Genomic DNA, 11,548 nt, shown 5'->3' on the forward strand with positions numbered 1-11,548 from the left:
CGTTTTGCTCGTTTCACCTGGCCCGGTGAAGAGATTTCTTTAAAGAATTCATGAAACGATCTAGGTTGAGGATCGATCAGCGAGATGATCTCGCGAATTCTCCCCAGACGGTTTGAACTAGATCGCGGACGGCGCAACGATTTTCTAAAATTCGCGAGGCTGGTTTCTATCGGCAGGCCGCCGTCCCGGGTCCGATTTGCCGCGAGCAGTGGGGGGCACAGCTATAAGAAGATTAATCGGCAACGAGGCGAAGACAGTCCACCGTTGAGTCGAGGATAGACACCGAACTCCGAGATCGTTCCCTGGGATCGTCGCGTGTAACCGCATCACACGTTCTCGCACGAGGTATGTCCACGGTACAACCGTATCAATTGCCACAGCCGACCGTTCTCTCCGTGCACGCAGTTTTCCGACTTACGTAACCGATTACGAGATTAATTACGTTCGCCTAGCGACCGACTCTATTTCGCGCAACAGAAAAGCCAGATTTTTTGAAACGTGCTTGTTCTCTTCGACGCGTTTGCAAATTCAACAACTTGCACGGGCCGTAACCGTGACGGCTACGGCTACGAATCGTGCGTAAAATTGTCGGGCAGGTTCTCCGGAGTACGACGGTATATTATCTCGCGGAATTATAAACATTTAGGCACGTTTGAAAAATGTCCAAAGAAGATAGGACATCGACGAGCTTGATTTCACAATTTATGGATTTTTTTGGAACAGATTTTATGTACTTTTATGCTCTGGGGAATAGCCTGGGTCGAAAGCGACCCACTCATAGCTAGCGACCGCCACCGAAAACAACGTTTCAAGGTCCAATCCGGTGATTTTGAATCGTCGTAATCTGGCCAAGAGACGATTCAATCAATTTTGTGTGAAGCATACAATTTTTGTTCTCCGAGATAGTCGAACGAATGTAAAACAATATTCTAAAAAAACTGATTCATTGCAACGCGTAATAACAAATTCGAGGGAAATAATCTAAGCAAGCATAGATATTTACAAACGTTAAGGAACTCGTTCGTAATTTTTGTATCTTGTGCATTCTTTGTAATAAATAACGTGATCGTTCCATTCGTCAAATCTCTTCGTTCCCACGAAAATGAGTAAACGCATTTCGGTCAGCTTCCGTGGCCAAATAGTCCGGCGTGCCCCGCGCGTATTGCCGATATTTATCGTCTGTGGAGAACGTTACAGTGGTAGACGATCCTATGTGGGATCTGCTCTGTTTACCGGATGGAATCGCCGTAAACATTTTGAGACGGTTGTTGATTCTGTTCAAGGATATCATGTCGGCCAGAATCGGGAGCGTTCTCATCAGCGACGCCGTGGACGCTTGCTGCGGCGAGCTGCTGGCTCGCCACGGGGTCCCGGTCACTGCCAAAAGCAAGCTGTCGAAAGAAGAGCTGATCAAAGAGCTCCAGGTAAACCAGGCCCGCGTGAATTTTCCCCGAAACTCGTCCGGTCCACCCACGGAAATACCGTTTCGCATTCGTCAAGTCGAAAATTCGGGGCTGCTGGCCCGTGAAACGCTTCTCCGTTAATTTCATGCTACGTCAATTTCATTTGTCGTTCGTAATCGAAAGATTACGCTGACAGAAATGCCGGTGACCGAGGAACAAACCGAATTCCGCGTTCGAACGTATCGATGTTTTATTAAATTAGAACGTTCATTATTTCAATGGTCGCGCGAGGCCCGCGATGATATACTACGCCGGTCGACGCGAAATTTTCGAAGCCGTAGAAATCGGTGGAAAAAAAACGATTACGGGGCAATCGGAAAATTTCAACGATGTAATAATATACAACGGTCGAATTGCCGAAAATGTTTTGGCCGGGTCGATTTTAGGGATTCGCTATCCTGTTGCAGCTCGGGGAACGTTAACAATTCACCGATATCCGGTGTCTGGATCGCAGACGGACTTTCCAACTGGCCTACAGCCCTTCTCTCCCCTTTCCCCCGTGGCTATCACTTAATTGGTCGCATTCGAGCGATCGAACCGGTTTCAGCCGGTTCGCTCGGCGAACGCGAATACCGGTTACCAGAGAGAATACGGGTCGTTGTACTTATCAATCAGTTTGAACGCTTCCCCCCCAGCCCCTCCGTCGACCCGCGTATTACACGATCTATGTACGTATCTCACCGCTGATAAGCACGTGCTATCGACTACCGCATTGCTGGCAAGCCTTTTAAACATGCCAGTTTCTCGGAAACCGTCGTTTCCGCCGAATTTTTTTCTCCAGTACGCGTACACCTGTTTTGTCTTTTTTTTATTTAATCGGCAAGTACCATCGATTTTTCCCTGATTGCCGTAGAACCACGACGCTCTGATCGTCCGATCGGAAACAAAAGTGACCAGCGACGTGTTCGAGAGCTGTCCTAAACTGAGAGTGGTCGGCCGTGCTGGGACAGGGGTGGACAACATCGATCTTCAAGCTGCGACGAAGCACGGAGTGGTGGTCCTGAAGTAAATCCTGTTTACAATTCCCGTCCAAGTGCTGCCTGGTCGCTCGAGACCCCATTATCTATCTTCTTCCTTAGACGGTTTCTTGAATGCGACAATTCTTTTATCGGTCGAAATTGCCCCATCGCTTTGAGAAGCACAAAACCTAGAAAAGAGATTAACTTGAAAAATCCTACCGAGCATTTGCTATAGTTGAAACATAGACAGCCGACGGAGCTAAGAGCTGTAAGACCAGGTCCCTTGGCAACTCTCACAGAATAATAGCAGCTTCATTGGTCCTCCGAGGAGAATGGCCTTCGCGATTTGCCCTCGGGGACGTCCCCAGGGCTGTTGCCAGGCCTCCGGACGCGCGGCTTAACCGGCCGAATATGTTCCAGCACCCCAGGAGGAAACAGCATCAGTGCCTGCGAGCTAACTTGCGCGTTGATCTCCGCTTTGGCGCGAAACGTGGCCCAAGCAGCCGGGGCCCTAAAGGAGGGACGATGGGACAGGAAACTGTACTCCGGGTCGGAGCTGTCCGGCAAGACCCTGGCTGTCCTGGGCATGGGCCGAATCGGTCGCGAAGTGGCCCGCAGGATGCAGGCCTTCGGGATGCGCGTGATCGCGTTTGATCCCGTGCTCACTGTTGAAGACGCGGCGCAGTTGCAAGTGGAGAAACTCAGTCTGGACGAGATATGGCCCCAAGCGGACTACATCACCGTGCACACGCCCCTCATTCCTCAAACCAGAAGTAGGTCGTTTTTGGAAATTGTTGAAGGCTAGGCAGCGAGCTAAGCCGTCGTTTTTGTAGATCTGATCAATGCAGCAACATTGGCGAAATGCAAGAAGGGTGTGCGCGTTGTGAACGTGGCCCGTGGAGGCATCATCGATGAAGAGGCGCTCCTCGAGTCCATCGAGGCCGGCCACTGCGGCGGTGCTGCTTTGGACGTCTTCGTCGAGGAACCGCCCAAGAACCCCGTCACCTTGAAGCTGATCGCCCATCCGAAGGTCGTCGCTACTCCGCATCTTGGTAAGGAAGGCGACCTTCAATTTAGGGCGCAATGATTAACCCTGTCCTTCGTCAGGATAACTCATCTGGGTCTATAAGTGGACTCGAATAGGTCTCAGTCTAAAACTGGTCCTAAATGAATCTAGGTCCGGAGCTAAACGTTGTCGAACTTTGCAGGAGCAAGCACTACCGAGGCCCAAGAGCGGGTGGCCGTTGAGATAGCCGAACAGTTCATAGTGTTGGCCGGCAAGTCCACCGAGTACGCGGTCACAGGCATAGTAAACGCTCCTATGATGTCCGGCGCCATGATGAAGGAGAACGCGCCGTGGATAGACTTGTCGAAGAAACTGGGTCAGCTGGCTGCCCGGCTGTCCAAGGACAAGGACAAGTTGGTGTTGAAGAGCGAGACAGTGGGCAATGGGATGAAGGAGAAGGCGTTCATCCACACTGCTATCTTGGTCGGTGTCCTGTCCACGCAGACCAAGAATGGCTTGAACCTGATCAATGCTCCAATGTTGGCTCAGGACAAAGGCGTCGACGTGAAAGCGGGCCATCGGGAGGCTGGGACCCAGGCTATTTCCATTGACATCGCGGGCCACACGCTTAAAGGTATCTTCAGTCCTCTAACCACGGCCCAATGACATTTATTCGCCTGCTTGTTAGTCCTGAAATAGTCGGCAGTAGGTTCACTAGACTTAGCTACCCTGGTGTTCCAAACTCGGTCAAACTAACTCCAAACTTTTCTAATAATCGCGAAATTACTTTTACAGGAACTGTTCGCAACAATGAACTGCTGTTGCTGTCTCTGGACGACGCGATGTTCCCCGGCGGAATCTCTCTGGCGAACTACGTCGCCCTGTACCAGACGAACAGGGTCGAGGACATGGCGCAGATCGTGAACGAATTCTCGTCGAAAGGCATCAACATCCACAGCTTAAACGCCAGCGGCAACTGGATCGTCGTGCAGGCTGACGAGGAAGTGTCCTTGAAGGTTGATGGCATCAAGAATTTCTGAGCTACAGGCCCGGTACTTATGCGATAGAGTCTCGAAACGCCGTTACGTTTCGCGACGGAAGAAACATGAGCGGACGATGAGGTAATCGATCGATCATCGAAGAGGTACACTTAGGGTTCCTAGATCGTCTTCTTCCAATTTTGCCTTTCATTCTGTTCACGTTCCAAGAAAAAAAGATATACAGTATTTGAGAAAGTAGTCGGTGACGATGTATTAGGTCTCGATTCGCGGGTCGTCTATCATTTGACTGGAATAGTTAGGAAACGCTCTAGAAAGCTATGAGACGCATGTATGTAAATATTTATACTTTTGTATCGTTAGCGTTAATAAAATATTACGTTGTAAAACCACCGGCACCCCCCCGTCCGCCACGATCAACTTGACTTAATGTTAGTTCTTTTTATATTATATTAAATATATATATAGATATATTATATATATATATAATTACGTAAGAAAACACTGAATAAATATCACATGTTCTTTATACAAAAATACAAGAGAAGTATATGTCGTACAAAATACATTTCTCCCTTGATAGAGTGAAATCCACTGTGCAAAACATCGAGTAACATATTCCTCTATAAACTCTAACATGCGCAACGTACGAAACATAAACATAGTTTGTTATTTATACAATATAAAATCTATCAAAATCAAACACTGAATTCTAACACTACGATGAGACTTCTTATATCCTGTCGTAACTGCTGACGTAACAGCAGCACAGGGTGTAGTCGATGCCTTCCTAAGGAGAATTTAATGGAATCAAATTATGTTATTGGATTAGTAAATGGTATTAGGAATAATTAGATCTTTTCGCATCTTACTCGCACAAGCGACGGTAGATCCCTCCAGAACTTATGGTTTGGTACCATTTCCCAACCTGTTGCCCCCCTCAGGAGATTCAACGTCAACGCGCCTCCAATAAAATATATTCCGCTAAATACGAAGAAGATAATCACCAATAAGGAACCGGTAGAGAGCCCGTGGTTGTCGCGTATCTGCACCTCGCAAACGTGCGGCGACACCAACAGTAGATACTGAAACACGATTATATTAGGTAATTATAATTAAATCGTATGATGGTTTTTACGATTTTTCATACTTAAATCTTGAGAAATTCCATACAGTATTGAATTTACATATTTGAATACCCTAAGTCCAATTGTGATAAGGCTCTTAATGTAACCCAAAACTATTGATACTCAATTTTAAGTAGTCTAATATTTGGGTAGCAAAAGCATTACATTGTTTTCTTACCAAGAATCAAATTGAGCTTACATTATCGTGAATGTTGATAGCTTTATCAAACACCAAATGGGTGACACAGTTTGGGCAACAGACAAATTCCACTGTTGTGTTATAATCCTTATGCTGAAGAAATAGGGAAGACAGTTTTTTGGAGTTTGCAGGATATATAATCATAGTAGTTTCCTCGACCGTTCCAAGGCTGATAGAAGAATTATTATTTTCATATAGTAGGCACATCTGGAAGAACAATATAGATTAGGACAATGTTTCTACAATAAGCCCAGGGTATAAGAATATGATTGCTCTTACAGATACTCCTTTTCCTTTGTAACATTCGCTAGATGCATTAGTTGTCAGAGGAATATTTTCACACGGTTGAAAATAAAAGATGTTGTTCATTCCATTCCATGTCATCAAAGGTCTGCAACAAAAGATTCGCAGATAAATATTAAATCAATAACATGATTGAGGTTAGGGGGATAAAAACTGCCGACCCTATGCTGTTGAGCTGTGTCAAGTCGTAACCCCGACCGTCGGGGAACGCACAGGAACAAGTTGTTAATTTGGTGCATTCTGAGGACGTTTCGCTGCAGAAAAACGTTAGAATGACCAATGCAGATATGATAGACTTGCCACCATCCTCTTTGAACATTTTCATCGGGCTCGACAACTGCGCGTTAAATCGTTTACCAGTCAAACTTAAGTTCGGAGTCAGGCGAACCCGCTCATGCTATCGGATCGTTTGCGGTTTTCCGTGAGATATTTATCGTGTCGCTTGCGAATGTATATTTCAGTAGATATTAGAAGTATTTTGCTGATGCTTTATTCGCAGTTCCTCGTAAATCACTGTTCATGATAACACTCGACAGAATGGTCCCTCTGCAGGACAGCATCGGAACATTTTAAACTGTCAATTAACGGTTAGAAGCACTTTTCTGACTTTGTGTAAATTATACGTTTATTAGCCGATTCTTTCTTGATTGGTAAATAGCCACAAATTGTCAGTAATTAGTTAGAATGTTGTACGATGTTACTGGCGAATTTCTGAAACTTGAACGTCCAATACATTGATAAACAAACGTTTCATAATATCAATTACATTTCTTTAAGTTAGTACGCAATTTAATGTGTGTTGACAATTGTTTTAGTCGATTATTCATTTCTAGGAAATGAATGCTTCATTCGTGCTCGTTTATAACAAAGAAATTATGTTGTATATTAAGTTCATCAGATAATCTAAAATGGCGGTAAGACAAAAGGAGAGAAGGAAGGACAGCAGTAAAATGTATATAACGGACACCATTATAGACATTTTGAAGTGCTTGTGCACGACACTTATTGCTCAACAATTACTGTGTAAATCACGCTAATTAATCGCACCAATAACGTTTAGTGTGAAAACAGAAAATTCTTCCAAAGACAGAACTAAATGAGTCCATCATGAATATGGTTTCAGAACTCTGTGCATACATTTGAGTTTGTCGCTGTCAACGATTACTATAATATATTGTACATAGATAAGAATAATGATAATTATTATTATTGTTGATTAAATTAATTCCAAAAGACATTGACGGTTTCAGACCAACAGTAGAAAACAAGTCCCCTTTGTCAGTCGATTTTCAGTAAGTTATCGTAATTATTTTCAAATGGTAATCATGGCACCAGAAAGAGAATTCTTTCAGCTTTAATTTGAGCTATTAAAAACTAGAAAACTACTACGGAAACACGTAGAAGTGTCATTCCCTTAAAATCCTTGCATTTAAGTCCCTGCTCGTAAGACAACTCATTGCTTCTCTTATACTTCTCTCTCTCTCTCTCTCTCTCTCTCTCTCTCTCTCTCTCTCTCTCTCTCTCTCTCTCTACCACGGTATCGTTATTATTTTCGTCTCAGCTTCAATTTAAGCTATGAAACGTTAGGCTTTAAATTGGCCTTAAATTAATAAAGTTGCAATATTCTGCAATTGTTATTGCCAAGTAGTTTCAAGCATTTGCCGTCGATGGTGCCACATATCATTTTCCTAAAAAAACTGTCATCTAGCAGTGAATTTTAGAATTAGTCGAGAACAAGCTTTGAGACTTTGTCACCGATGGCACCACATAACAAAACTAGCAAAATATAAGTTTATTGATTATAAACCCATATTTCAACGGCTTCCCGTTATCATTTCTTAATGTTTGATAGCTTAAATTAAAGCCGGAAGAATGCACTTTATAATGGCTTAATTACAATTTAAAAAGAATTATAACAACAAACTGTAAATCAAAAGGAAAGTTGTATGCTCTTAAGGTAGTGACCAACTTTGTTTCCTGGACAACTTTAGGATCTGTGAACTTTATTTTTTAACTTCATCTCTGACTACATATTGGTACACATGTATATACATAGCTATTTTACAGCTGTATAGAGTACCTTGAGGGAAATTAATCATCATTCATTTTAGTTAGCCCTCATTTAGGCTGCGACAAAGCCAGAGTAATTCCGTAACCACGTTCATGGTGAAGGAACTTACACTTTAAACATGGAGTTCTGAGGCTATCTTCACGAGGCTATACTTATTGCCAAAAAAACGCCGTAGTTTCTCATCTGTAGGAATCCATTGTGTGTTTACGTTTTCGGCGAGACAACAGCTTTGGATCAGCTGTTGTGTCAGAAATCCTTCGGAGTTTACTACCGCAAGGTACTTAGATCACGTTCACAATTGTGCATGATTTAGCTTCGCTTGATAGATTGTTTTGTTTTAATCGTTAATGGTGATTGCCAAAGAACGATGAGCTTCCCGGAGAAACAGGACAATATATCGAAAGACGAGTGGGTCGCCAAGTTGGAGGAGAACTCGCACACGCAACGCGTCTCCATGAACAATTTGATTATGAATTATTTCGTTACAGGTCAGTAGATCGCTACACTCGATTCGCGTACGGATGCAGTAGCTTTTAAAATTTTAGGTGTACTAAGGAATTATTTATTTCGCAGAGGGATTCAAAGAGGCAGCTGAAAAATTCCAACAGGAGTCCGGCGCCGAACCCACCGTGGAGTTAAACTCTGTTGACGATAGAATTCGTATTAGAGATGCTATTCAAAATGGCCGTATTCAGGAGGCCATCGATCTCGTGAACCAGCTGCACCCGGAATTGTTGGACAACGATAGATACCTGTATTTTCACTTGCAGCAGTTGCATCTAATTGAGTTGATTCACACTGGCAGAATTGAAGAGGCACTACAGTTTGCTCAGGAGCGACTCAGCGAGGCTGGTGAATCTGATGACAATATCCTCTGCGAATTGGAGCGTACCTTAGCTCTATTGGCTTTTGATGAACCACACAAGAGTCCATTCAGTGACCTCTTGCATCCGAGTCATAGGCAAAAGGTATTGAAATAGCATCTGAACTGTTTGATAATGTTTTAAACAATTTATTTTTTGTATAATCAATCATATCAATCATAGATAGCAAGCGAGCTAAATGCAGCCCTGTTGAAGATGGAGCACAGGGAGTCTACCAGCCCACGGCTGAATAACTTGCTCAAGATGATCCTTTGGTCACAGAATGAGCTGGACAAAAAGAAAGTGAAATATCCGAAAATGACTGACTTGGGTAGTGCCACCATTGAGAGTCCACAGTAGATCTATGGGGCAATACCCATGTATTTATTAGTATGAGGAAAGAATGTGTGATTGTACTATATTAGCGTTTTACATGCGAACAGAATTCAAAGGAGGCATAGAGATTCTACTATAACCTTGCTGTAGTAGCAACAGTTCTTAATTCTTTTCGTGAAAATGTGTAAAGTCCTGGTCGTATGATACACCGCGGGTAGGAGAGAAGAATATACTAATCATAAGCACTACAGCTTAGTTAATTGTTTCCTTTCGTAAAGACGTGCGATTTGACGTTCCTTTTGTACAATATCGATTAGTCTAAAATTTCGTAGTATATTATACTATTAGACAATTTCTAAGATTTTCTTTTCCGTTTCGATCGTACCCAATTTCTGAGACATTTTATTTCAAAAAGAGAAATCATCAAAAAAGTGTAAGAATCATCCTTTAGTCAACGGAAAATTGTCCTCCGACAGTGTTGTCAATCGAACCGTGTGCAATACGCGTGCTACTATTTCCGTGCAAACAGTTTAGTCTAAGTATAAATGAATACGACAGGATTATCGCTTATCAAGTTGCGTGATAATTATCCGATGTTTGTAAAGATTTATATTTCGTACTATTTATGTAGTAAAAATACAGTAACAATTCTTTTAGGGTCCACGGAACATTCTTCTCTCGAGTTAGTCATAACTGTCTTTTATGAAGTTAAGCAAATTATAATTAAATAACATTAGTCGTTAAAGAACAATAAAAAATCGTCTTATTTTATTGCGAATTACCACCCGAACATATACTCCATAGCTTTCGAAACTAGACCAGTGGACTTTTGGGGAACACTTTCAGTCGCCTTCACGGACTGTGGACTGAGGTGTTGGTAATAACCAGCAGCTAGGGGTCTTGCGTTTTGCAGTTTAATTGGTGTACAGGGAGTGTTGTATTCCGGGGATTGGTTGACCCTTCCGAAATTGGAGTAGCATTTTATGCTGCCGTTCATTTTCGTCCGATTTTCTTTATCAGCACCCATTATGACACCCTCGTCTGTGCAAGGTATCACACCGATCATTATCGATCCAGAAACGATGTTTCCATTACAAGCTAGGGCTCTCTGAGCTTCTTGCTCCGAAGCGGATTTTAGGTGTATCCAATTGCTCTGTGCATGGGGAGCAGGATGCTTGTCCACTATGCGAACTCGGGTCGAAATATGCGCTAACACAGTGTTTAAATCACTGGGTGCAAACCCAAAGACTGTCACCCATTGTAGAAGACCTTGAGACTCGGTTGTATTTGGGTTTATTGGAGTTTCGTTGAAGATGGAATTGTTCATTGAGTTCATCAGGTGTTTAGATTGATTGTGAGCTATGCTTTGATTTGATGCTAACATATACGGTGATGCTGCCTGAGATGTATCCAAAGAATCAAACAATCCCCTGGTTGGTGGCCCCCCGGTATGGTTTTCTGTCACTATTTGGGACGTGTTTGGTGTGTTTGCCCCACCAAATACTGCTTTCTGTCTGTTAGACCGATAGTCTGGGGTGCCATACAGTGGAGACGTAAGACTGGTGTGCCCTATTAGGAGCTGTTTCGGAGTGTCCTGGGGGATTGTTAGGTTGACCTTGGCTGGCTGAGGACCAACAAAAAATATTTATGTCATAAACGAATTACTTGGAGGCTAATTAAATCGAGATTATTCATATTTACCATTGTAGTGTCTCCTAGAAGAAAATTCGGAAGGTACCCGGAGGCTGGAGGGCTTCCGGGCGTTTGTACAGGACTTCCAACCGGTGATCCCAAAGTCATAGGTTCCATCTGATACAAGTACATATTATCCATCGAATAGTACTTTTAATTGATGTTTAAAGACGTCAATTAACGACGGTGAAAGATTACTATCGAGGTTATAAACACAAAACACTAACTACTACAGCAAATAATGATGAATTAATGCTACAAATAGACAGTTAACTCACCATTTATTATATCTAGCTAAAACAATCAAAATTATTTCGATCTAGCAGAGATGCCAAATATTTACAGCCGCGTAGAAACGTTAACCATTTGAATAACGAACACTATCATAGTTGATTTCTGCCAGCAGATGGCGAATTCGAACTTAACAAGCTGAAGTTAGCTGAATGAGGCCATAAACAACGGTTGTACTGTTTTTTAATTGTATAGTATTGATTCGCCAATATTTCATACAATTTATATTTTCATTCATAG

The 11,548-nt window shown here is 42.9% G+C and overlaps 4 protein-coding genes across 5 annotated transcripts; 2 read left to right on the forward strand and 2 right to left on the reverse strand.

Moving 5' to 3' along the window:
- Positions 1-196: 196 nt before the first annotated feature.
- On the forward strand, positions 197-5,016 carry LOC117221059 (hydroxypyruvate reductase). The gene is made up of 7 exons (XM_033471682.2): positions 197-345; positions 1,284-1,424; positions 2,317-2,468; positions 2,843-3,195; positions 3,256-3,474; positions 3,631-4,062; positions 4,224-5,016. The coding sequence occupies exons 2-7, from the start codon at positions 1,290-1,292 to the stop codon at positions 4,466-4,468; spliced, it is 1,536 nt and encodes a 511-aa protein (XP_033327573.1). The 5' UTR covers positions 197-345; positions 1,284-1,289; the 3' UTR covers positions 4,469-5,016.
- On the reverse strand, positions 4,936-6,620 carry LOC117221061 (uncharacterized). The gene is made up of 5 exons (XM_033471686.2): positions 6,217-6,620; positions 6,032-6,143; positions 5,753-5,959; positions 5,299-5,511; positions 4,936-5,216 (listed from the first exon to the last, which is right to left on the reverse strand). Exons 1-5 carry the CDS (start codon positions 6,378-6,380, stop codon positions 5,160-5,162), a joined length of 753 nt encoding a protein of 250 aa, XP_033327577.2. The 5' UTR covers positions 6,381-6,620; the 3' UTR covers positions 4,936-5,159.
- A 1,588-nt stretch (positions 6,621-8,208) lies between these two features.
- Hou (GID complex subunit 8 homolog protein Houki) lies at positions 8,209-10,096 on the forward strand. Of its 2 annotated transcripts, XM_033471689.2 has the most exons (4): positions 8,214-8,403; positions 8,490-8,614; positions 8,700-9,094; positions 9,173-10,096. In XM_033471689.2, the coding sequence occupies exons 2-4, from the start codon at positions 8,494-8,496 to the stop codon at positions 9,347-9,349; spliced, it is 693 nt and encodes a 230-aa protein (XP_033327580.1). In that variant the 5' UTR covers positions 8,214-8,403; positions 8,490-8,493; the 3' UTR covers positions 9,350-10,096. The 2 variants fall into 2 exon arrangements, with proteins under 2 accessions (XP_033327582.1, XP_033327580.1); XM_033471691.2 differs by having other exon boundaries at positions 8,209-8,614.
- LOC117221062 (nucleoporin NUP35) lies at positions 9,912-11,447 on the reverse strand. Its single transcript, XM_033471687.2, has 3 exons — positions 11,296-11,447; positions 11,027-11,134; positions 9,912-10,949 (listed from the first exon to the last, which is right to left on the reverse strand). Exons 1-3 carry the CDS (start codon positions 11,296-11,298, stop codon positions 10,104-10,106), a joined length of 957 nt encoding a protein of 318 aa, XP_033327578.1. The 5' UTR covers positions 11,299-11,447; the 3' UTR covers positions 9,912-10,103.
- Between the last annotated feature and the right edge of the window lie 101 nt (positions 11,448-11,548).

The sequence above is a fragment of the Megalopta genalis genome, chromosome 5 (genome assembly GCF_051020955.1).
Source record: "Megalopta genalis isolate 19385.01 chromosome 5, iyMegGena1_principal, whole genome shotgun sequence".
Taxonomy (NCBI): Eukaryota; Metazoa; Arthropoda; class Insecta; order Hymenoptera; family Halictidae; genus Megalopta; species Megalopta genalis.